Below are 23906 nucleotides of genomic sequence, written 5' to 3' on the forward strand. Positions count from 1 at the left end.
CCAAGAATGTTTTTGGATTTTTTTTCAGGCAATAGATATTTACTAGTGTAAAGGCCAAGCATGCTGCCAACTCCAACCTGAGTGATGACACGAGCCAAGGATTGGGTTCGGCGTGCATATTTCACCCCAAGCTAGGAATTGTCAGTGGGAATTTTCCACAACAGATTCCAGGGCAACATGTAGGCCGGGTGGGGTTTAGGGATGGGAGAAGAGGGAGGGATGGGAGAAGAGGGAGAATATGGGGAATTGTTGGAAAGGGAGAAGGAAGAAAGTCCAAAAAATGTCTATATCTGCTTTCTTGTGATGGGAACTCTGGTAGGACAGGTAAATAATAGTTGAAATGAGTGTCTAAGTTTATGACTTATGTGAAAGGGTTAAACTCCCCTACAAAAAGACATAAGATACTTAGGGAAATTTACCAACACTCCTTGCCGCTTTTAATAGCGTTCTGTGACCAATTGCTTTTAAGAGAGGGGTTGATAGGCAGCTGGGAGCTGATGTGTTGTTTCTTCATCATCTGTTTTAGCTTTAAAAAAGCTGAACCACCACACCTCAACCGCAGGCATTGCTAGACAGCTGTGGTGTGGCCCAATTTTGAGTTAGTTAGCTGATCAGAGTGTGACACCATGGGGTTTATTTACTAAAGCTGGAGAGTCCAAAATCAGACTCCCTTCTGCATAGAAACCAATCAGCTTCTAACCTCAGCTTGTTCAATGAAGCTTTGGCAATGAAACCTGGAAGCTGGTTTCTATGCAGAAGGGAGTCTGATTTTGAACTCTCCAGCTTTAGTAAATAAACCCCCATGAGTCTACAATATTGAACTTTTTCACAATATTCTAATTTTCTGAGATACTGGATTTTGGGTTTTCACTAACTGTAAGCCATAATCATCAAAATAAAAGAAAGAAATGCTTGAAATATATCATTCTATATGTAATGAATCTATATAATACAGTGCGTTGAAAAAGTATTCATACCCCTTGAAGTTTTCCACATTTTGTTATGTTACAACTAGAGATGAGCGAATTATTCAAAAATTCGATTCGGCTGATTCGCCGAATTTCAGGAAGAAATTCGATTCGATGCGAATTTATTCGCTACGAAGTTAACTTATAAAAAGGGTTTCTAGGCTTCAGAGAGCCTTTAAATTAGTGCAGAACACTGTACCTTTAATTTAAATGCCCTTGGAGACGAGGAAGGAGAAGGAGAAGGAGAAGGATGAGAAGAAGGAGAAGGAGAAGGATGAGAAGAAGGAGAAGGATGAGAAGAAGGAGAAGGAGAAGGAGAAGGATGAGAAGAAGGAGAAGGAGAAGGAGAAGGATGAGAAGAAGGAGAAGGATGAGAAGATGGAGAAGGAGAAGGATGAGAAGAAGGAGAAGGATGAGAAGAAGGAGAAGGAGAAGAAGGAGAAGGAGAAGGATGAGAAGAAGGAGAAGGATGAGAAGAAGGAGAAGGATGAGAAGAAGGAGAAGGATGAGAAGAAGGAGAAGGAGAAGGATGAGAAGAAGGAGAAGGAGAAGGATGAGAAGATGGAGAAGGAGAAGGATGAGAAGAAGGAGAAGGATGAGAAGAAGGAGAAGGATGAGAAGAAGGAGAAGGAGAAGGATGAGAAGAAGGAGAAGGATGAGAAGATGGAGAAGGAGAAGGATGAGAAGAAGGAGAAGGATGAGAAGAAGGAGAAGGATGAGAAGAAGGATGAGAAGAAGGATGAGAAGAAGGAGAAGGATGAGAAGAAGGATGAGAAGAAGGAGAAGGATGAGAAGAAGGAGAAGGATGAGAAGAAGGAGAAGGATGAGAAGAAGGATGAGAAGAAGGAGAAGGATGAGAAGAAGGTAGAGAAGAAGGAGAAGGATGAGAAGAAGGAGAAGGATGAGAAGAAGGAGAAGGATGAGAAGAAGGAGAAGGAGAAGGATGAGAAGAAGGAGAAGGAGAAGGATGAGAAGAAGGAGAAAGAGAAGGATGAGAAGATGGAGAAGGAGAAGGATGAGAAGAAGGAGAAGGAGAAGGATGAGAAGAAGGAGAAGGATGAGAAGAAGGAGAAGGAGAAGGATGAGAAGAAGGAGAAGGAGAAGGATGAGAAGAAGGAAAAGGAGAAGGATGAGAAGAAGGAGAAGGATGAGAAGAAGGAGAAGGAGAAGGAGAAGGATGAGAAGAAGGAGAAGGAGAAGGATGAGAAGATGGAGAAGGAGAAGGATGAGAAGAAGGAGAAGGAGAAGGATGAGAAGAAGGAGAAGGATGAGAAGAAGGAGAAGGATGAGAAGAAGGAGAAGGATGAGAATAAGGATGAGAAGAAGGAGAAGGATGAGAAGAAGGATGAGAAGAAGGAGAAGGATGAGAAGAAGGAGAAGGATGAGAAGAAGGAGAAGGATGAGAAGAAGGAGAAGGAGAAGGATGAGAAGAAGGAGAAGGAGAAGGATGAGAAGAAGGAGAAAGAGAAGGATGAGAAGATGAAGGAGAAGGATGAGAAGAAGGAGAAGGAGAAGGATGAGAAGAAGGAGAAGGATGAGAAGAAGGAGAAGGAGAAGGATGAGAAGAAGGAGAAGGAGAAGGATGAGAAGAAGGAAAAGGAGAAGGATGAGAAGAAGGAGAAGGATGAGAAGAAGGAGAAGGAGAAGGAGAAGGATGAGAAGAAGGAGAAGGAGAAGGATGAGAAGATGGAGAAGGAGAAGGATGAGAAGAAGGAGAAGGAGAAGGATGAGAAGAAGGAGAAGGATGAGAAGAAGGAGAAGGATGAGAAGAAGGAGAAGGATGAGAATAAGGATGAGAAGAAGGAGAAGGATGAGAAGAAGGATGAGAAGAAGGAGAAGGATGAGAAGAAGAAGGATGAGAAGAAGGAGAAGGATGAGAAGAAGAAGAAGGATGAGAAGAAGGAGAAGGATGAGAAGAAGGAGAAGGATGAGAAGAAGAAGAAGGATGAGAAGAAGAAGAAGGATGAGAAGAAGGAGAATTCCAAGCCGGCAAAAAGTGTATCTGCAGAGCTCCGCTATTTCTTAGGCTATTTCTGACAGTTCTGTGACATTCACTCCATACAGCGGTTGAAACATTGTATCTATTTGTTTCCATAAATGGATCCATTTATGGAAACAAATAGATACAATGTTTCAACCGCTGTATGGAGTGAATGTCACAGAACTGTCAGAAATAGCGGAGCTCTGCAGATACACTTAGCGGAGCTCTGCAGATACACTTTTTGCCGGCTTGGAATTATTCTTATTTTCATCCTACTTCTTCTTCTTCTTCTTCTTCTTCATCCTCATCCTCTTCTTCTTCTTCTGAGGATGAGGATGATGAAGAAGAAGAAGAAGTAGGATGAAAATAAGATTAATTCCAAGCCGGCAAAAAGTGTATCTACAGAGCTCCTCTAAGTGTATCTGCAGAATAGAGGAGCTCTGCAGATACACTTTTTGCCGGCTTGGAATTATTCTTATTTTCATCCTACTTCTTCTTCTTCTTCATCCTCATCCTCTTCTTCTTCTTCTGAGGATGAGGATGAAGAAGAAGTAGGATGAAAATAAGATTAATTCCAAGCCGGCAAAAAGTGTATCTGCAGAGCTCCTCTAAGTGTATCTGCAGAATAGAGGAGCTCTGCAGATACACTTTTTGCCGGCTTGGAATTATTCTTATTTTCATCCTACTTCTTCTTCTTCTTCTTCATCCTCATCCTCAGAAGAAGAAGAAGAGGATGAGGATGAAGAGGAAGAAGAAGAAGAAGTAGGATGAAAATAAGAATAATTCCAAGCCGGCAAAAAGTGTATCTGCAGAGCTCCTCTATTCTGCAGATACACTTAGAGGAGCTCTGCAGATACACTTTTTGCCGGCTTGGAATTATTCTTATTTTCATCCTACTTCTTCTTCTTCTTCATCCTCATCCTCTTCTTCTTCTTCTGAGGATGAGGATGAAGAAGAAGTAGGATGAAAATAAGATTAATTCCAAGCCGGCAAAAAGTGTATCTGCAGAGCTCCTCTAAGTGTATCTGCAGAATAGAGGAGCTCTGCAGATACACTTTTTGCCGGCTTGGAATTATTCTTATTTTCATCCTACTTCTTCTTCTTCTTCATCCTCATCCTCAGAAGAAGAAGAAGAGGATGAGGATGAGGATGAAGAGGAAGAAGAAGAAGAAGAAGTAGGATGAAAATAAGAATAATTCCAAGCCGGCAAAAAGTGTATCTGCAGAGCTCCTCTATTCTGCAGATACACTTAGAGGAGCTCTGCAGATACACTTTTTGCCGGCTTGGAATTATTCTTATTTTCATCCTACTTCTTCTTCTTCTTCTTCATCCTCATCCTCTTCTTCTTCTTCTGAGGATGAGGATGAGGATGAAGAAGAAGGTGTATGAACACTTTTTCAAGGCAATGTATATGAGTTTCACTTTTTGAATTGAATTACTGAAATAAATTAACTTTTTGATATTGTAATTTTTTGAGATGTACCTGTAATGTTCAAAGAAAGGCTGTTAGTTTTTGTAATCATTAGTGGGTCAAATCACCATTCGTTTTCGACTGCAGTTACAAGAAAATTCAAAGAAGCAATATGGAAAATTTTTCTTGAAGGAAAGAATTTCTAACAACATATGTGGTTTTCAATTGGTAAAGTCCAATCATTTAAAAATCAAATGTTAAAAGCAAAAGAAATCTTTTGAAATATGTAGCCCAAAACAATGAAAATAGTACTGCTTGAATGACTTGTATCCTATAAACCTGCATCACTAGATCAGCATGTGGACAGACTGGTGTAAGACAGATAGGATTGGCTTGTCGGGCTCCAGTGGACTTCAAAAAATGGCAGCTGTCTGCACACAGACACCGACTCCCTGTTGCATACATGTAAATGAAATAGATAAGAGATGGCTTCAGCTCCTGTAATTCACCTGTAGAGAACTCCCAAGTTGCATTTTGCCCTTGCTTAAATCGTAGAAGCCAGATGTGTAGAGAACAGGAGCTGAAGCCTTCTTTTACCCATCATTTACATATACGCATCATCAGCTACTGTGTCTGCGTCTAGATGGCCGTCATTTGTTGAAATTTTTGTTATTTGATCACAACTGGGTATTTTTATTAAACAAAAAAATATTTACTTTCTGCTATAAAACATTCACTTAAAAAAAAAATTAAATTTCTTCAAAAATTTAGGCCAAAATGTATTCTGCGACGCTTTTGGTGAAAAAAATCCCAATAAGCGTATATTAATTGGTTTGCATGAAAGTTATAGTGTCTACAAACAATGGTACATATACTGGAATTTCTATTTATTTATTTTTTATTATAGTGGGACTGTGATAGTGCAGCCGGAAATCTGACACTGACATCACCATTGACACTAATACAGTGACCAGTGCTAATAATATACACTGTCACTGTACTAATGAAACTGGCTGGGAAGGGGTTAACATTTAGGTGCATCAAATGGTTAACTGTGTGCCTAACAAGTGTAAAGTGTGCTGCTTTTACTAAGCAATGTGACTGTTTTATCAAGGAGGAAAATAAAAACCAGCCACATCTCTGCACTCTGTAGCGAGCACTGTGTTGTTTACCAACACAGGGCTCCCCTCTCTCATTTACCCAGCCAATTAGCGGGTTACAGCCATAAATCACTGGCCGAGGCCAGCTGATCGGCTTGTGCTGTAGGAATGCTGTATCCCCCTACCCGGAAATGCTGGATCATGTACGTATATGGTCCCTAAGTTGTTAAAATGTATAAACAGAAACAAAAGTCAAATACATTGGTGTAAAATCAGATAAACTTTATATTATTAAATAGTTGTGATGACAGCTGATAGGGTAGCAGTTGGACAGACTCAGATACAGAAACTAAATCAGGGAAGAGCACGGAGGAGGATTAGCGGCTTAGATAAGCTGCAAACCGTCATAAAAGCCGGGTGATAGTGGAGTCAGCTCTTAAACAGATATAACACAATCTTCGTGTGGTGCTATAGAATGTAATGGAGGAGATTTACTAAAATTGGTGCACTCAGAATCTGGTGCAGATGTGCATGGTAGCCAATCAACTTCTAACTCTAGCTTGTTCATTTAGGCTTTGGCTATAAAACCTGGAAACCCACTGGTTTCTTTGCAGAGTTGGACCAGATTTTGCACTCTCCAGCTGCATTAAATAACCCCCAATGTGCACAGTTTAGATCCAATTAGTTCCTATTATGATCTATCTCTATGCACAAAAGTTCCTTAAATTTACTGCAATACCATGAATTGATTTTCCGTAGTGGTGCTCACCATGTACGTTGAGAAGAATGCTTTGATTGGTCGATCCGGCAGCATTTGACAGCTCACACACATAATTCCCGGCATCCTCTCTCAAGGCTGGTTCTATGTGCAGTCCACCTGATCCATCAATGGAATGGCGCCAAATAAACTGCAGCTGCAGAGCGAAGAAGACAAGAAGCATGCAGACACGTATAAATCATTTAGATGTAAATAAGGCCTCTGTTAGCATTTACGCAGTACTAAAACAGGCAAGAGAAGAAGATAGCACAGCCCTTACAGATACCAGCAATGGCTCCCTGTCTGTAGATAGCTTTACTTTATCATTCTGACATTTTGTTTATCAGTCTACCAATTGATTCATATAATTATAATGTTCGCTGGAGGCAGAAGCTCGCAATGTTGTTGAATAACTGATGCTATAAAGTTGGCTTTTAAATATCAAGTATTGTATGCTTGGATGTACACATGTATATACACAGAGAAACCATTGAAAAAACATTATTTAATGCCTGTGCGCTGGATCCTAAAGAAAACCCATCTGGAAAAAAAACATAAAACTAGAGTCTAAGGGTACAACACTACCTTAGTGTGTTAAAGGCCCTGCATGGGGAGTAAAGGGGAGCAATGGGAGTAATAGTGCTGTTTTGCAGCATATTGGTACTTTTCCATTAAACACACCTTAGCAATAAATTGTAATGCTTGTAAAATGTGTCAGGACATAAACAAGTCAAAAACAGTACAAAACCATATAGGGCAAATTAATGATTAAATACTGAAATCATAAAATTACACTTACAATGTACTTAAGTTGTATGATTATCTATTGCTAACGGTCTAGAGCAGGGGTCTCCAAACTTTCCAAACAAATAGCCAGTTTTCTGTCTTTCAGACTATAGTGGGGCAAACTGTTGTTAGTGGGAGTAGGAAATGTCCTGGCATCAATGTGAGTAAACAATGTTCCATCTATGGTGTTAGTGGGAGGAATAGTACACCATCTTTGATATTGGGGGGAAAGAGAACTAGTACCCCATAATTGGTGTCAGTGAGAGAAATTGTAAGGGACCACCTGGCAGCACCTCTAGCAATCCACTGATAGGGCCTCCCCAGAGCGCGGAGTCTAAGTTCTGGAGCACTTGTTCACCAGGGCCCCTGATGGTGGGGATGGACTTGGAGCGCTCCGAGACCAGGTCACAGCTACTGGATATCCCTACTGGTGGTAGAGGAGTCTGCCAGAGGCTCCCGCAGGGTGAGAGTCTGCTGTGAAGGGACCATCGGGTCCTAGAGGGATAGATGGATGGAGGAGCGAGAGCTAAGTCAAACAAGCCGAGTCGGTAGCCGGGGGGTCGGTGCGGTACAAAACAGTAGGCAAAGAATGGTCGGGTCACACGCCAGGTCAGTAACAGGAGATCAAATCTAAAGGGGAACATCCAGGAGCGAAATCAGACAAGCCAAGGGGTCAGGATAGGAGAGGGCAGCAAGGTCAGACAATCCGGATCAATAGTACTCACAACACAGCTAACAGATAACAGATAACAGGAATCGCAGAAAGACCATTCGGCAACAAGTGTCTGTGCAGGGCTGGTTTAAGTAGCCCGCCCTGCACCTGACAGGCGCAGCCTAGGTCCTAGTGCCTGCCCAGTACTGTCATAGACGACGGGTGCGCCTGGGTCCTAGTGCCGTGCTGCCTGCATGTCTTGACAGACACCTACGCATGTGTAGACCCATGCGTCGCGATGGTTCCTGACAGAAATAGTGTCCCGTTGTTGGTGTCAATGGGAGTAATAGTGCCCCATCATTGCTATCAGTAGAAGGAATAGTGCTTTATATCAATGGGAGGCATATTATCCCAAGGACCAATCAAAGGCAAGCAAAGGGCCGCATCTGGAACCCAAGCAACAGTTTGGAGACCACTAATCTGGAGCAGTAAGCAGCTGGAAAACTTTTGGGAAGTACTCTACCCTCTATAGGCCAAGTTATAGGCTGTGGATCAAACAAAGAGTTGACCTATGTTTTCTGAAGAAGGGGTGATGACCCCAAAACACATCAGTGGGGCGCCCTTACACTGATACAAAGGGAAGGTCCTTCTGATAAGAGCAGAGGGATCCTGGAAAACACAGGCCTAGAGGCAATTCATGACTGAGGTCCCCTCTATGGTCGAATTTCAGAGGGTAGAGTGGTTACCATTGTACTCCTCAAGACTATTTGTAACAGTTTGTGTTTCATAACTACACTGTAAAGGAAGTTATTTGAGAATGTAACATTAAACTACTGATCTGCACTGTCTGATGTTATATGTGTTTTCTACTTTGTTGTTTAGCTTTGGTATTTCCCTTGGATATGATAACACAGTCTGCAGAGATATATGTTGCCTTTCCCTTCGAACATGGACATTTGATGCTCTGGTGAGTATGTCAGGTGTGTCTAGTTTAAAAATGAACCTCTCACACAGACGTATGAATGTATACATGACAATATTCCTGTATGCACCTTTACAGGCATCTTCTGTGTGTCCTTAATCCAGGATCTTAGCAAGTCAACCACACTGATTACAAAGTCAGCTTCAGCAGCCTTGCCCAGGGACCCTGCACTGCAAAGCATGGACATTTCTACAGGCCTTAGAAGAAGTTAACTGGATTGTGGGATGCTGTGGATTGTGGGATGCTGTGGATTGTTCAGGTTCAGAAGGAGTCTCACAGGAGAAGGTTTGACCATAGCCAAAGCTAGGTGCAGGTACATTGTGGCATCTACTCATTCAGACTTGCGTTAGCTGTATTTTCTTCTATGAACAATTTATTTTAAGGGACACCTGTCACCAGGTCAATAAAAGTAAAATACTGCACACATCAGACACTCTAACGATAAACCACACCATTACCATCCCTGATCCATGCTGAAGTCCACACTCAAAGAGTGAATATAGAATTGAATTGTGAGATCAAATAACTCAAGCAGCTTCATTAGTTCTGTTTTAGCCAGTTGAAAGCAAAAGTATGTTTTCAACCTCCCATCATGTAGCAGGTAGGTAAAGCTGTAGGTATACCTCTGTCTAACTGGTAACTTACTGGTCCTGAGTCTTTGAGCCAGCGCTGAACCGGAAGGGGGTTTCCTGCTGTGACTGTACATGGTAATGACACCAAATTTCCTTCAAGAACATTTATCTCCGATGGTGCCTCACCCACCTGAGGAGCCACTGGAATGGAAATTAAATATTACTGCAATGGTCAGTCATACTTGTCGAAGAGTACTACATACAAACATGGGGTATGTGCCTTACCAAGTCCTGTGACTGTTAGGAGGATTTCAGCTTGTACCCATCCAAATGGATTCCGGGCCTCACACACATACACTCCAGTGTCCTCTGGTTTTGCAACTAGAAAAAGAATGTTAACAAAGATACTATTATTTAATGATACAGATAAGCACACATGGAATTAACTGGTTTATGTTTCAGTTCAGCAATCTGTGGTATGTTAGTTATTGCAATTGAGCTTTCAGTGCTAAAAGCAAATGAGCCTCCCAATGTTAAACAATTTCTCCATCTTTACAAACACTTAGCCATCCCCTGAAAAGAGCCCCAAATGTACACCTAAAACTTTACCTTAGTACAACCCTTAAAGCATAAGTTTACCCAAAACATTTTTCTAGTTTTGAACTAAAAATGAAAGGAATAGTAGTACAGAATTGTTTTGTTGTCCGTAACAGATTTCCCATTACTACCCACACTTGTGATATCATGACAATTAGGACAAGAAATGAGGGATACAAGTAAGAAATAGAAAGCAAAAAATATACATTAAAATGTACCTACCCCCCACTCAAAAGATAAATTAATTTAGCGTAGCGAAGCATTCCTTACATGTGGTGGCTGCATTACTTTATTTATATAGACTTTTTTCTATCTAAATCTCCACTTGGGGTAATCCTGCAAAAACCACACATTCCTTTCCAGTGTGTCAGCAATCACTGGCTGTACTGTATCTATGGAGGAGCAGCATTGCCATCTTAATCTGCTCTCCTGATTTGAACTATATACACACTGCCCCCACTCCTCATCTTGTTCACATGGAGGGGTGGTGCTTTGTAGTTCACAGAAGATAGCTGAGAAAACTAACAACGGCTTAGGGGTTGGTTTGCTAAAGGTAAATAGACTGTTCACTTTGCAAGGGAAGTTGTTAGACGTTCAGTTAATTTTGTTACCAATCGAAATTTGGACAAAATTTTTATTACTCGGAGATTAGGATGTATCCAAAGTTACGAATCAAAATAGTAACAAATGTCAACAAATCCACAATAAATTAAAAAACAAAACTAATTACCAGAATTCAAAAATTAATTTGAATTCGAAATAGAATCAAATTGCAATAAATATAGTAAGGCATAAAAGTGAAATAATGAGATGATTCCTACTTATGCTTCTTTATAGAATAGAATGGGATGGAATAGAAAAAAAACAATAGAATAGAGCATAATAAAACCCAATAGAAAATAAAGGGATAGAATAGAAAAAAAAATAGAATAGAAGAGAACAAATATAGCGATCTTCCAAAATGTGAATTTCAGAAGAGGGCTATATTCGTTCTATTCTACTCTATTCTATTTTTTTCTATTCTACTCTTTTGTAGTCTATTCTTCTATATTTTATTCCATTCCAATCTATTCAATTGTATAAAGCAGCAAAAGTAGGAATCATCATCTTACTTGTATACCTTACTGCATTTATTGCAATAGGTTTCCTTTTCAAATTCAAATAATTTTTTTTTAATTCAGACAATTTCGAATTGATTTGAAAATAACGAACATACGATACGAATCCGAAAATACAAAGTGAATTCATAAAACGAATCATTGTAACATAATAAAAACACAATTATTAACTTAATGAATGGATCGGAAACTAGTTTTTCCGTCATGCACATCTCTAGAAGTTGTACTTTGTAAGAGAATTTTCTCCTGAGCTTAATAAATGAAGTGAAGCTCTGCTGACTTCCATCATCAAATCATGAGCATGCAAAAATACTTTTTATTTTATTTTCCTTTCACCTGATTGGGTATTTTTTGCAAAATGAAATATTACCACATTCACTCAGTTTTAGCAACATTTCCCTTCCATTGTGCAACTTCCTTTGCAAAGTGAACAGCTTGTTTCCCTTTAGTAAATCAATCCTTTGCTCTCAGTGCAAAAGTCAGCACAAGGATATCAGAATTTTGGCAAGATCAACATGTAAAATTTACTTAGCCTGAAAAAAAAAAAAAAAAAAAAAGAAAACAACTGCAGCCACTAGAATACTAAGCTGCGACACATCACATTTTAGTTCTTGGGTTTAGATATACAGTAAAATAAACATTACAATAATTCCCCAGGGTGGTATGCCTGTGTATGGGAAGAAACTCTGACTGCTTTCATCTCAAAGCAGATGAAATTTATTTCTGGAGAGAATTCTGAATCTAAATGGATTTTGGTGACTATGGACACCTGCCCATGTTTGACATTCATATTATTAAAAGTTAGGAAATCCAATTCCTCAAAAGCAGAGTTATTGAATTGATTTGTGCTGCTTCAGCACTCTGCACCTTACTTTTCATGTGAACGGTGTTTGACCCAGGGCCACCGATTATCTCTGTAGTTCCAGATGGGACTACCGGACCCTCATCTTGGCGGGACCAGGACACTGTTGGTATGGGGCTCCCTTCAGCACTGCAGATGAGCTGCAGACTCTCTCCAACATCCACTTCTACATCCATGGGAAAGTCCACAAACTGAGGAGGAACTAGAGGAAAGTTGAGACAAAGGGAAATTATAAGCTAACTCAGAAAGGCTTCCACCATGGCATGATCATCCCAAGTAGAAATTCCAGTACACTGATAAGAATTAAAAAATATATATATTTATTGGTTATTGAGGTGCCAAATATTTACACAAATTACTTAAATACACTCAACATGTAAAACTTATAACCTAGTTCTGAGTAGATGGGTTTCCTTTAAAGCCCAACTCCAGGCAAAACCTTTTTTGGGATTTTGTAGAGGAGAAGACTTAGAATTTATATCAGACTTTTACTGCTATCTTTGTGCCTAGTGGGGAGATTTCTCCTCATTTCCTGCCAGGACTCTCCAACAATGACAGACAAAAACCAAAACCAAAATGGCTGTATTAGAGTGAGATTAAGTTTAGAACATCTGGCAATGCTTTTACTGTAATCTATACTTTCTTGATCCAATGGCCCATATTTCTTGTAAGGCTTTTACAGCAAATGAGAAGATTTCATATAAGTTCCATTTTTATTCAGGGTAACAGTTTTTGTCATATGCTCAGTTTGAACTGCCCAGGTTTTTGAAATTTACAGAGCATGTACTCCAATAATAAAGCCCAATTCCAACTTTTTTATTTACATTTGGATAGAGCATGGAGTTAAAATTTCTGTAATGGGGTTACAGGCAGGAATAGAAATGTAACAGAAATTTTAACTCCATGCTCTATCCAAATGTAAATAAAAAATTTGGAATTGGGCTTTATTATTGGATTACATGCTCTGTAAATTTCAAAAACCTGAGCAGTTCAAACTGAGCATATGACAAAAACTATGTTACCCTCAATAAAAATGGAACTTATATGAAACCTTGTCATTTGCTGTAAAAGCTGAGCCTGGCTCTCTTTCCATGGGCCTTTCAACGAGATGAGACCTCAGTGACCAATAGGAAGGCTTGAGAAGTGGGACCAAAACAAACTAAAGTGTATTTTTTTTTTCAGTACGAACAATTTTATATTTTGCATATGTTTCTCTAAACGTTGAATTGTTGGTTGCTTCTGCATCACAGGGAAGACCTAGAGGACATGATACACAAGGAGAGGATTAGGGACTTCTGTCCCGCCTATGAGTCATTGAGCTGCATGCATTATCCAGCTCTTCACCTCTATATTATTTATTTTATTACCGGTACTTACACTCTCCGGCCACATTATTTAGGAACACCTGTTCAATTGCATGGTAACACAGATTGCTAATCAGCCAATCACATGGCAACAACTCAATGCATTTAGCCATCTAGACGTGGAAAAGACAACTTGCTGAAGTTCAAACTGAGCATCAGAATGGGAAAAAAAGGGGATTTACATGACTATGAATGTGGCATGGTTGTTGGTGCCAGATGGGCTGGTCTGAGTATTTCAAAAACTGCTGATCCACTGGGATTTTCATGCACAACCATCTCTAGGATTTACAGAGAATGGTCCGAAAAAGAGAAAATATCCAGTGAGCAGCAGTTGTGTGGATGAAAATGCCTTGTTCATGTAAGAGGAGAATGGGCAGACTGGTTCGATATGATAAAAAGGCTACAGTAACTCATGTCAATATGGACCAAAATCTCTGAGGAAAGTTTCCAACACCTTGTTGAATCTATGCCATGAAGAATTAAGGCAGTTCTGAAGGCAAAAGGGTGTCCTACCCAGTACTAGAAGGATGTACCTAATAAAGTGTCAGGTAAGTGTACATAGCGCTGTCAATTTACGTGGCTTTACACATATTATCGTACATTCACATCAGTCCCTAACCCTCAAGGGGCATACAGTCTAAGGTCCCTAATTCACTTTCATACACATACTAGGGCCAATTTAAACAGGAACAGATTACCTACCAGCATGTCTTTGAAGTGTGGGAGGAAACTGGAGTACCTGGCGGAAACCCACACAGGCACAGGGAGAGCATGCAAACTCCATGCAGGTAGTGCCATGGTTGGGATTCAAACCAATAACCCTAGTACTGCCAGGCCAAAGTGCTAACCACTTAGCCACTGTGCTGGTATTCACAACAAACCATGCACACCAGCAGTCAGAGACACTGAAATACCAGACTCAATTGTAAATTTGTAAAAATATTTTTGTGATATTTCCTATTTCCCTAACTGAAAAGATTTTTTTAAATAGTTTTTAAAATGTTATCAAAATACTATAACATAATGATATTGTGTACATTCAAAACAGCGATATTAAACATCATTCTATAGTCTATCTAAACATTCAAAAATTAAATAAAAGTGATTCTATACCAATATAGTTTCCCACTGAGAGATGAAATTAAAATATAAAATCTAATATTATTCATGTCACCCCTAAAGGCTTGGCAGTGTGTCAGCTCTGCAGTAATTCTCTTTCTCCAGTTTTTGCTAAATTTGTTAAATGCTCAATTGAAATAAATAAATGTAAATTCTCTTCAGCCAGTGTGGTCACTCAGAAACCCCTAACAGAAAACGCAGCCAGTTCCCTGACTGCAATTAAACATTGGTCAAGAGTTTCCTCCTTATCCCTGCCTGCTGATTGCACAGCAGCACACTTTGTTAAACCAAACTTCCTGTACAAATAGAGCACCGATAGCCTGCTAATCCTCCACCATTCAAATCCAGCTGTGTAAAAAATTATAGGACTCTAAAATAGCAGAATTCCCAAATTTGAACTAGCATTTTTTAAAATACTTTTTATGATTTCTTAACAAATCAAATTGTATAAAAAAGAGTTTATTTAAAGCATTTAAATACATTTTTAGTTTTGGAGAGGGTATTGCTGCCTGTGGGTAGATTCACCCCTCTCTATTTGTCCTGGTTATTATTGCCACCAGTGCAAAAAGTGATAGAAAAAAAAAAAAAGTACAGCTGTCACTGGAACAGAAGGTGAGGGTTACCTTTTAATTGGGGAACAAAAGTATAAGAGATGAGATATTTGAACTCAATTTAAAGAGATTTTTACCATGCCTTACTTCCCGTACCAAATTTTTTTATGATTTTACATATACTTTAAATAGGTTTTATATCTGACTGGAGTTCAGTTTTATTAGTTACTACTACTACTACTACTACTACTACACAAATGTCTAGGATTTCCAGTTATGTCTGCAATACCTGTCCAGGCAAGACACAAATATGCTCCTCTTAATAATGACTTATGACTTATAATGAACAATAATTAGTGAGTTTTGGTTACTTTGTGTAATTCATCTACAAAGGCCAGTAATGGACAATTTGTAGTTCCAGGGGCATAAAAGCAAACATAAGTGACAGTACAAAAAGCTTTACTTTGTTGTAGATTTTCCCATTTACAAATTTGGATTCTTTTCTAACAGTGTGTCTTGAAAATTATGTTGTATAGACAGTGATTCTGATGTTTTACTGTAGCTCTAAAGCCAGTCACTAAAATCTCATAAGCATTAAAGGTTTTACTTTACTTTATAAGCAATTTTCAAGCTTTAGAATGTGCAGCTTTCATTTTAGGAATACCGGGTGATCCTGCCATGAAGATCCTTGTTCAGGCACTTCCTGTTATAGGGTGATAACTGTCTGTTGTGCTCCTGCACTGACACACTGTCTTATGCTCCCTTGGTGGAGGCTACAAATATCCATTGCTAACTCACATTGCACAGACATGGTCTATTAACACCTAGCCAGACCAGAGCAATGACGACACTGTACTGAGTACATGAAGTCGCTTAGAATGCTCTAGGAGACCAGCAACATAGAGGTTTAGCAAACTATTTGCCATCCAATTAGGGTTTAGATTTTGTTTTAACTGTTTTCCCAATTGTGCATGCGAGTATTCAGGTACAGTGGGGATCGAAATTTTGGGCACCCCAGCTAAAAATTTGTATTAATGTGCATAAAGAAGCCAAGGAAAGATGGAAAAATCTCCAAAAGGCATCAAATTACAGATTAGACATTCTTATAATATGTCAACAAAAGTTAGATTTTATTTCCATCATTTACACTTTCAAAATAACAGAAAACAAAAAAATGGCATCTGCAAAAGTTTGGGCACCCTGCAGAGTTAATATCTTGTACTGCCCCCTTTGGCAAGTATCACAGCTTGTAAACGCTTTTTGTAGCCAGCCAAGAGTCTTTCAATTCTTGTTTGAGGTATCTTTGCCCATTCTTCCTTACAAAAGTCTTCCAGTTTCTTTGAGATTTCTGGGCTGTCTGTCACGCACTGCTCTTTTAAGGTCTATCCATAGATTTTCAATTATGTTGAGGTCAGGAGATTGTGAAGGCCATGGCAAAACCTTCAGTTTACGCCTCTTGATGTAATCCCCCGTGGATTTCGAGGTGTGTTTAGGATCATTATCCATTTGTAGAAGCCATCCTCTCTTTAACTTCATCTTTTTCACAGATGGCATCAAGTTACCATCCAAAATTTGCTGAACTTTTATTCAATCCATTTTTCCTTCTACTCGTGAGATGTTCCCTGTGCCACTGGCTGCAACACAACCCCAAAGCATGATTGATCCAACCCCATGCTTAACAGTTGGACAGAGGTTCTTTTCATTAAATTCTGTGCCCCTTCTTCTCCAAACGTACCTTTGCTCATTCCGGCCAAAAAGTTCAATTTTAACCTCATCGGTCCACAGAACTTGTTTCCAAAATGCATCAGGCTTGTCTATATGTTCATTTGCAAAGTTCAAACGATGATTTTTATGGTGAGGACGTAGAAGAGGTTTTCTTCTGATGACTCTTCCATGAAGACCATATTTGTACAAGTATCTCTTTATAGTGGAATAGTGTACCACAACTCCAGTGTCTGCCAGATCTTTCTGGAGGGATCGTGCAGTCAAACGTGGGTTTTGAATTGTTTTTCTCACAATCCTGCGAGCTGTTCTGTCTGATATTTTTCTTGGTCTTCCAGATCTTGCTTTAACTTCCACTGTTCCTGATGACTGCCATTTCTTAATTACATTCCGAACAGAGGATATTGACATCTGAAAACGCTTTGCTATCTTCTTATAGCCTTCTCCAGCTTTGTGAGCGTCAACTATTTTCAGTTTCAGTTTTCAAGACAACTGCTTAGAAGAACCCATGATGCTGATTGTTGGGGCAAGGTCAGATGAGTCTGGGCATTTAAAACCTTTGAGATTGACATCACCTGGTCTTCCCAGACAAGGATTGAGAACAATCCATGACACTGGCAGGTCTCAGCTTTGCAAAGGGGGGCAGTGCATGCTATAAATTCTGCAGGGTGCCCAAACTTTTGCAGACGCCATTTTTTTGTTTTCTGTTATTTTGAAAATGTAAATGATGGAAATAAAATCTAACTTTTGTTGACATATTATAAGAATGTCTAATCTGTAATTTGATGCCTTTTGGAGATTTTTCCATCTTTCCTTGGCTTCTTTATGCACATTAATACAAATTTTTAGCTGGGGTGCCCAAACTTTCGATCCCCACTGTAGGTGTATCTAGCTATCATGCTTTGCTGGGTTATTTTGCCTTCCTCTGGATCAACTGTGGGTATAGGATTATAACTTTTTTTTTTTAAATGGGTGAACTGGATGGACTTTTGTCTTTTTTCAGCCAGACTATGTAACTATGTAGCTAAAAGATATAATTCATATTTTGAAAAAGTATAAGTTTTGGTGTAAGTGTTGTCCCACTGAAGTGCCGGGGAAAATTACAAGTTACACAACTTGCCATTCAGTACACAGAGCTGAAATTTTGATTCTCTACAGAGATATCCTATAAAGCCCTATTGAAGTCACAGAAATATATTTTTGATGATATGGTATTGTACTCTGAATGTCCATTTTCATAGTCTTGCCTCTTCTATTATACAGTTATAGCAGTTATGTAATGTATTTAAATGTGATTGTGCAGTCCAATAGGTACCAAAGACCTGGTCAGACACGTCCTCTCTCTTTCTATGTAATCCTGTGCTAATACTGTAGGTGTGACCATTACTTAGCTATGCCAGCATAGAGCATTGGAAGAGATGGAAGTGCATTTCCACTGAGACAGAAGGGTATTTTAAGACATTAAGTCATAGAAATGGAACATAACATACAGCAGTACAGGACTATAAGGAGAACCAAAGGTGTGAGACTTAAGTTGGGCTTTAGCCTGCCCTGTTTATTTCAAACCATACCCCAAGATAACAATATATAGTAAAAAACATACCCAATTTAATGATACCCCAAACAACCCAGAGATCCAATGATAGTATACATTGTATTTGACAGATGTACTGTAATTGAAGAATTTTTTTGGCATATCATGGCATGCCAGTGTCAACATTTTTGTTTGTGTCAAATGAGACACATTTTGGTGCAGTATATTTTCAGCATTAAACAATATAGGCCTTACGGTTACAGCTATTATATTGTTATGGTTAGGAATATGTTGAGGGCTTAGTTTCCAATTTAAGGTTAGTGGTTAGGATTAGGTGTTAGTGGGGAACTTTATTGTTTAAAATTAAAATTTGCATGTGTACATTTTTTTATATGCTTTGGTACTAGGGTGAATCAAGTTCCATGCACATATGCTGGAGTTCCTGAGTCAATCCAGATGGCCAATCTCCGGAAGAAGACCAAGTAAAGAGGAGGAGGCGGAAGGGGATCTCATGGACGTGATATTGCTGGAGGGGGAGGTGAGCATAGGGAAATTAAAAAGTGTTACTAAACCCAGGACCCTACATTCACTATATCCGGTCTCCCACAGTACACACAACATGGAAATGCAATTTTTTTGGTAAATGTAAACTGATAAATACATTTTCTCATCAGCAGTATATAGCAGTCTTGTGACTTCTATCAGTGTCCAGGAGAGCACTGGCTTGTTGGAAAAGTTTCTCTTTCTGCTCTAGGAGGATGCAGAATCCCTGACCTCTGTCTGGACGTTGCTGATTGGTCCTGTGCTGATCACATGCACTCTCCCAAGGAAAAAAAAAAAAAAACCTCTCTAGTAATACACAACAAACTGAGCATGTGCAAAGTGTCTCCACATGATATGTCTTATCAGGAGATAAGAGGGGGCCATTGGAAGAAGGGGAGGATCGGAGAAGTCAGGATCAAACCGCATTTTTACATTATGCGTTGGATTAACCCCTTAGGTTCCACAGTGAGTATATCCACAATGCTTTACTGCATATACAGACTGATTTTACTGTTGTGGGTTTAGGAACACTTTAATTTTAAAATCAGCTTTAAAAAGAACCTGGCTTTGCCCAGGTTGGGTGATCTTTTTTGCCATCATTAACAATCATTTAATTTTAAAGCCCTTTAAAATTTCATCCAGACCTGCTACTTGATTGGAATCTCAGATGTAATAAACAGGTTTCATTACACTAAGTATGTTGTTTTGTTAATTTGAGAAACAATTTCTACCCTGCTTCAAATTTTTTGGAAAATGAATGTCAATACGCCACTAACCATTAGAAACTGAACAACTATTCTGAAAACTAAAATTTTCAAATGAAATCCTACTTGTGTATGGCCACCTTAAAGGATGAATTCACTTAAAATAAACAAATAAATGCACTTTTTTTTTTTGCAGGTAAACAAGAGCATTGAACCTGCGATCAGCAGATGGCGAGTACAATGTCTGGCTCTTGCAGAATTTCAATGCAGCTGTCTGCCCGTACCTGCAGAGATTTACTGGAGAGCAGGAAAAATCAATGAACTATGAGGGTGCTGTGAGCTTCGTTGTGAACTGCAAGCCGTCTGCTGCGGTGGGAGATGGGACTTGTAGTTCATAGAACTCTGAATGACATGGCAGTGTGGGCAGAGCCCCACACAGCTGCACTGTTTTCAAATTGTGGCAGCGAGTGTGGGGAGGGAACCCCTCACCTGCTTTCACAGGAAAGGGTGGTCTGGGGAGCAGGGGGAGAGTGCTGAACATGTTACGTTATACCCTAAATATGGGTGTAACATATTCAGAAAAGTGAACTTATCCTTCAAGGACTGTCTCCCCTCACTAATATAAAGAACTGGGTGCCTGAATGGCCAATCATCAGCCACCAGTGCTGTCACATGGGAAAAAGAGGAATGAGTCACATGCAGCTGAACAAAAAGGCGGAAAGCTAAGGAAAACTCAGCATGTGCTGGCAGGGCCACCATTCAAGTGAACCTGTTACTTTGCCCTGCATGAGGGTCCCTGTGCCCCCCCTCCTCAACTGGGAGAACACAATAGCTCCGTAAGAGGGATCAACACAGTCAGTGCTGATCAGGGTGGATAAAAATCAATGATTTTTTTTTTTTTAAATCAAAAAAATCAGATTTTTTTTATTTAAATCGGATTTTTTGATTTAAATCAGATTTTTTTTAAATAAAATGCTTTTTGAGGAAAATAGATTACCATCCAAAGGTTATTCCATCATGAAATAAAGTTTTTTTTAGTTTTTTAATTATGTAGAATAAGGCTGTATATGTTTAATTTTTTTGGTAAATAAATTCCATGAATCCATTCACAATGTCATGCTCTTCCAGAGGTTTTTGTAAGATTATTGGGCAGTTTCTCTGCCTACAAGATATTATCACAGATGATTGGTTTACTTTTGCAGTTCTCAAAACTGAATTTGACTCAGCGGAGATCACATGCCTCTTCTTCACAGCAAAAATGTTATAACATGAACAGAGTTAAGAAAAAGACCTTCATCCTAACTTCTACAAACCTATGAATACAGAATCAACCCCTTCAGTGCTAAGTTTCAAGAAGTTCAGTGAATAGAATAGAAACAATATTTTTCTGATTGTTTGGAGTGGAATAGATCTGCACAAGAAGAAAGTGAAACTAAGTGTGAGGAGGAAGGGGCTGACAGTCTAAGTTTCCTAAAATATATATATTTTGTTTAGCCAAATTAGTTAAACATGGATGTTTGTTTAGGCAAATCACATATGCTGGAATGTTATTGTTTCAGATGAATAAATCTATTTAAATTGTTATTATTAAGGTAATGATTATTTTTCTCCTTCCTAAGTACAACAGAAAAGTTGTCCAAATATGAATGATTAAACTGGGGATAAAAAAACTAATATGAAAAGTTGTTACTCTAAAAATCTTCATCTACTTGCATATTAAAGTTATACCAGCAAGAATTAGTCTTTATGTAGAAAACTAGGATTTAAATCAAGCCTTACTGACTAGTGATTTAAATCGGGATTTAAATCAGTTTGATTTAAATCAAATCCACCCTGGTGCTGATGGGGGAATTGACCGATTTTCCAGAAAACCACATCATGTATGGCCTGTCTTGGACAACAATCTCCCATTCTGGCCTTTTTGGCAGACCAAACAACAACTGAGTCTCAATGGAACAGTCCACAATAGCAAAGGGCAATGGAAGAAAGTTTGGTAAGATTAGAAATCTTTGCTCAATCAATATTACTTTCCATGTATCCAGTAATGAATGAGGTGGGCCACTTTCATTAGCAATAACAGTGACCATCTAGTTTATAGGAGACAGACATGAGTTTCATGCACATCTGTCCATCCTCCGTGTCTATGGACAGCTTTAGATTTCGAATTAAAGCATGTTGCTTTTGTTTTAGTTATCGCAATATAATCATAAGCACAATAAACATTGATGCAAAACCAAATGTCTGAGCCCATGATCACGCACCCATCTGCCATCGATAAATATGACCAGAAAATGAACTCATTACCAAGTTCCAGATTGATCGTTATTAGATATTCAGCATTGCGCCACTGACTGAATCAATCTGGAGTCACCCCTACAGCTGCATATATTTAAACTAAATATATTAAGTGCTTCCAAGCCATGTTTTGTGTTTGACACACAGTACTTATTTATTTTCTTCCTTCGAGACATATTTATTTATTTAATAATCTCCATAGCACACGTCTGGAATCTGAATTGTATTTTCGGTGCTTCCTGAAAACACGGTTTTAGTAGATGACTCATCTCACCAAGGAATCTTTAAGCCTTCAGCTAGCAGTTTGTGCTTTATTTTATTTATTGATGTTTGAGTGGTGTTGGTGACATTGCGATGGTATGATGTCATTGCTCTTACTGGTGGGATGAGTGATGTAATGATGTAAGTGTTGCTTTGTATGGCTTTCCAGTCTTTTACGAGTATTGCGGAAGTGGGTGAGACCGCCACCGGGCTGAAGCCTGATATGAAATGACGGCTTGTCTGGTATATTATTTGCCCAGGAGGTTTGCTCATATCACAGCTTGGCTTTTAAGTGCTTCAAATGCCTGTCATCTTTGACAACCCTTGAGATCTATTTTCCTTCATTTTTTTTTTACCTTATTTCAAAGACCTGTTCCCAGGGCCGGCGCATAATGGATGCAATAAATCGGGCATGAAGAACTCAAATGAAGTGGAATGGCGACTACAAATAAGCGAAGTGCTGATCTCTCGGCAGGTTCTAATGTTGCCGTTGTTATTTATCAGAGCTAATCTGCTTTGTTACTGCATTAAATAATGAAGATTGAGCCACCCTGTCAGAGGAGAGATTTAAAACCATTCCAGCAGACTGTGTGTCACGATATAAGGTCAGGTTCAGAGAACAGTTGCTACAGCAGTTGTAAGGCTTACCTGAAACCAGCAGGATTGGTACACCAGCGGCCCACCCTGGGAATGATGCAGGCTCACCTGAGGTGCGGGGGTCTAAGCATCCACCGGTCTTCCCCAGAGCTCCTAATGGTGGAGATGGATTTGGCTGCCTGTGAATGCCAGGTCGCAGATCTCAGGATCACCCCACCAGGGAATGAGTAGGCTGGAAACCAAAAGCGGATCAAACAGTTCAGGGATCAAACAGAAGCGGAGTCAGTCACAAGGCAAGGATTGGTCACCAATGGTAGTAGATAGGATGAGGCAGAATTGTAGTCAGTAGCAAGCCAAAGGTCGGTAACGTAGATGAAGACAGCAGCAGGAACAGTAAGCGGGATATTGGCTGATAAGGCACAATGATCTGGCAAGGAGGAAGTGCATGGACATGGCTTTTATAAGGAAGTTCATGGGAGGAGCAAGGAGTTCAAGGTTCAAGAGAAATCAAGGCACAAGGCAGGATTATCCAAGAATTGTCAAGGGAGCTGTCCAGCATTCCAGATAGCTCAGTGAGAAGAGACATTGCCTCCCACTGCAGAAGGACCAGGTTCGATCCCAGGCTCTGACACTGTGATTCCAGTCTTCACTCTCTAGAAGAGTTATAGGTGCTCCCTCTATGTGACACTTCCAGGTGTGGTGAATACCTGGTCCCCTGTCCAAGGACTGTGCTTCCTCCTATCACATTAATGAACCAGCAGTTGTTAGGTGTAACCACATTACTAGTTAGGGACCAGGTACCTGAGACACAACTCTGCTTGTAGCTCGTCAAGGAAGCCAAAATTGGAGTCACCATCCACTGGAAAGGTATTACATTTCTTCTTTTACAGGGTGGCTCTGTATTTATTATTTAAAAAAAAAAAAATACTCTACTTTTGCTAAAAATTGATATAACTAATTGCTACACAAGCCTTGCTCAATATTTAAAAGTTTAACATTTCTTCAAACTGCAGCAAACTATAATTTTCCAAATTGACAAAAGTTCAGTTGCGGTTTCCTTGCAATCATGGCAACACTTTGGGTGTTCTGTTCCATATTTATGTACAGAATGCCCCCATGAATCTTTTTTATTGCTCATGTCATTTTTTTACTGTTTTTCCTGCAGACAGCTATAGTTAATTTTTAATTTTTAACTAGCTGCACTGCTGTTTTTTTTGTGGGTCTAGAGTAGTGTTTGCCAACTAACAAGGTATAGCGGGCCTCAACTACAGCCCCCATCACCAAAGGTCTGCTCTTCATTTTCAGTACATGGATTACTAGAGGAAATGATGGTCAGGGACCACGCTAGAGTTGTGGTTGAGGACTAGAATACATTCTTCAAGAAACAAGAAGAGACTGAGAAGCCGTTATATGAGGCTAGTAGAGATCGG

The 23906-nt window shown here is 39.4% G+C and overlaps 1 protein-coding gene across 1 annotated transcript in view; it reads right to left on the reverse strand.

Moving 5' to 3' along the window:
* Positions 1-23906, reverse strand: part of HMCN2 (hemicentin 2) — a 331848-nt gene that overhangs the window by 176564 nt on the left and 131378 nt on the right. The window contains exons 16-19 of the mRNA XM_089669045.1: positions 11797-11988; positions 9495-9590; positions 9283-9410; positions 6230-6374 (exon numbers count right to left, since the gene is read on the reverse strand). Of these exons, the coding sequence (XP_089525171.1) occupies positions 6230-6374; positions 9283-9410; positions 9495-9590; positions 11797-11988 (561 nt within the window). The remainder of the gene's footprint in view (positions 1-6229; positions 6375-9282; positions 9411-9494; positions 9591-11796; positions 11989-23906) is intronic.

The sequence above is a fragment of the Staurois parvus genome, unplaced genomic scaffold (genome assembly GCF_062004578.1).
Source record: "Staurois parvus isolate SC_StPar_1 unplaced genomic scaffold, SC_StPar_1.0 ptg000068l, whole genome shotgun sequence".
Classification (NCBI taxonomy): Eukaryota; Metazoa; Chordata; class Amphibia; order Anura; family Ranidae; genus Staurois; species Staurois parvus.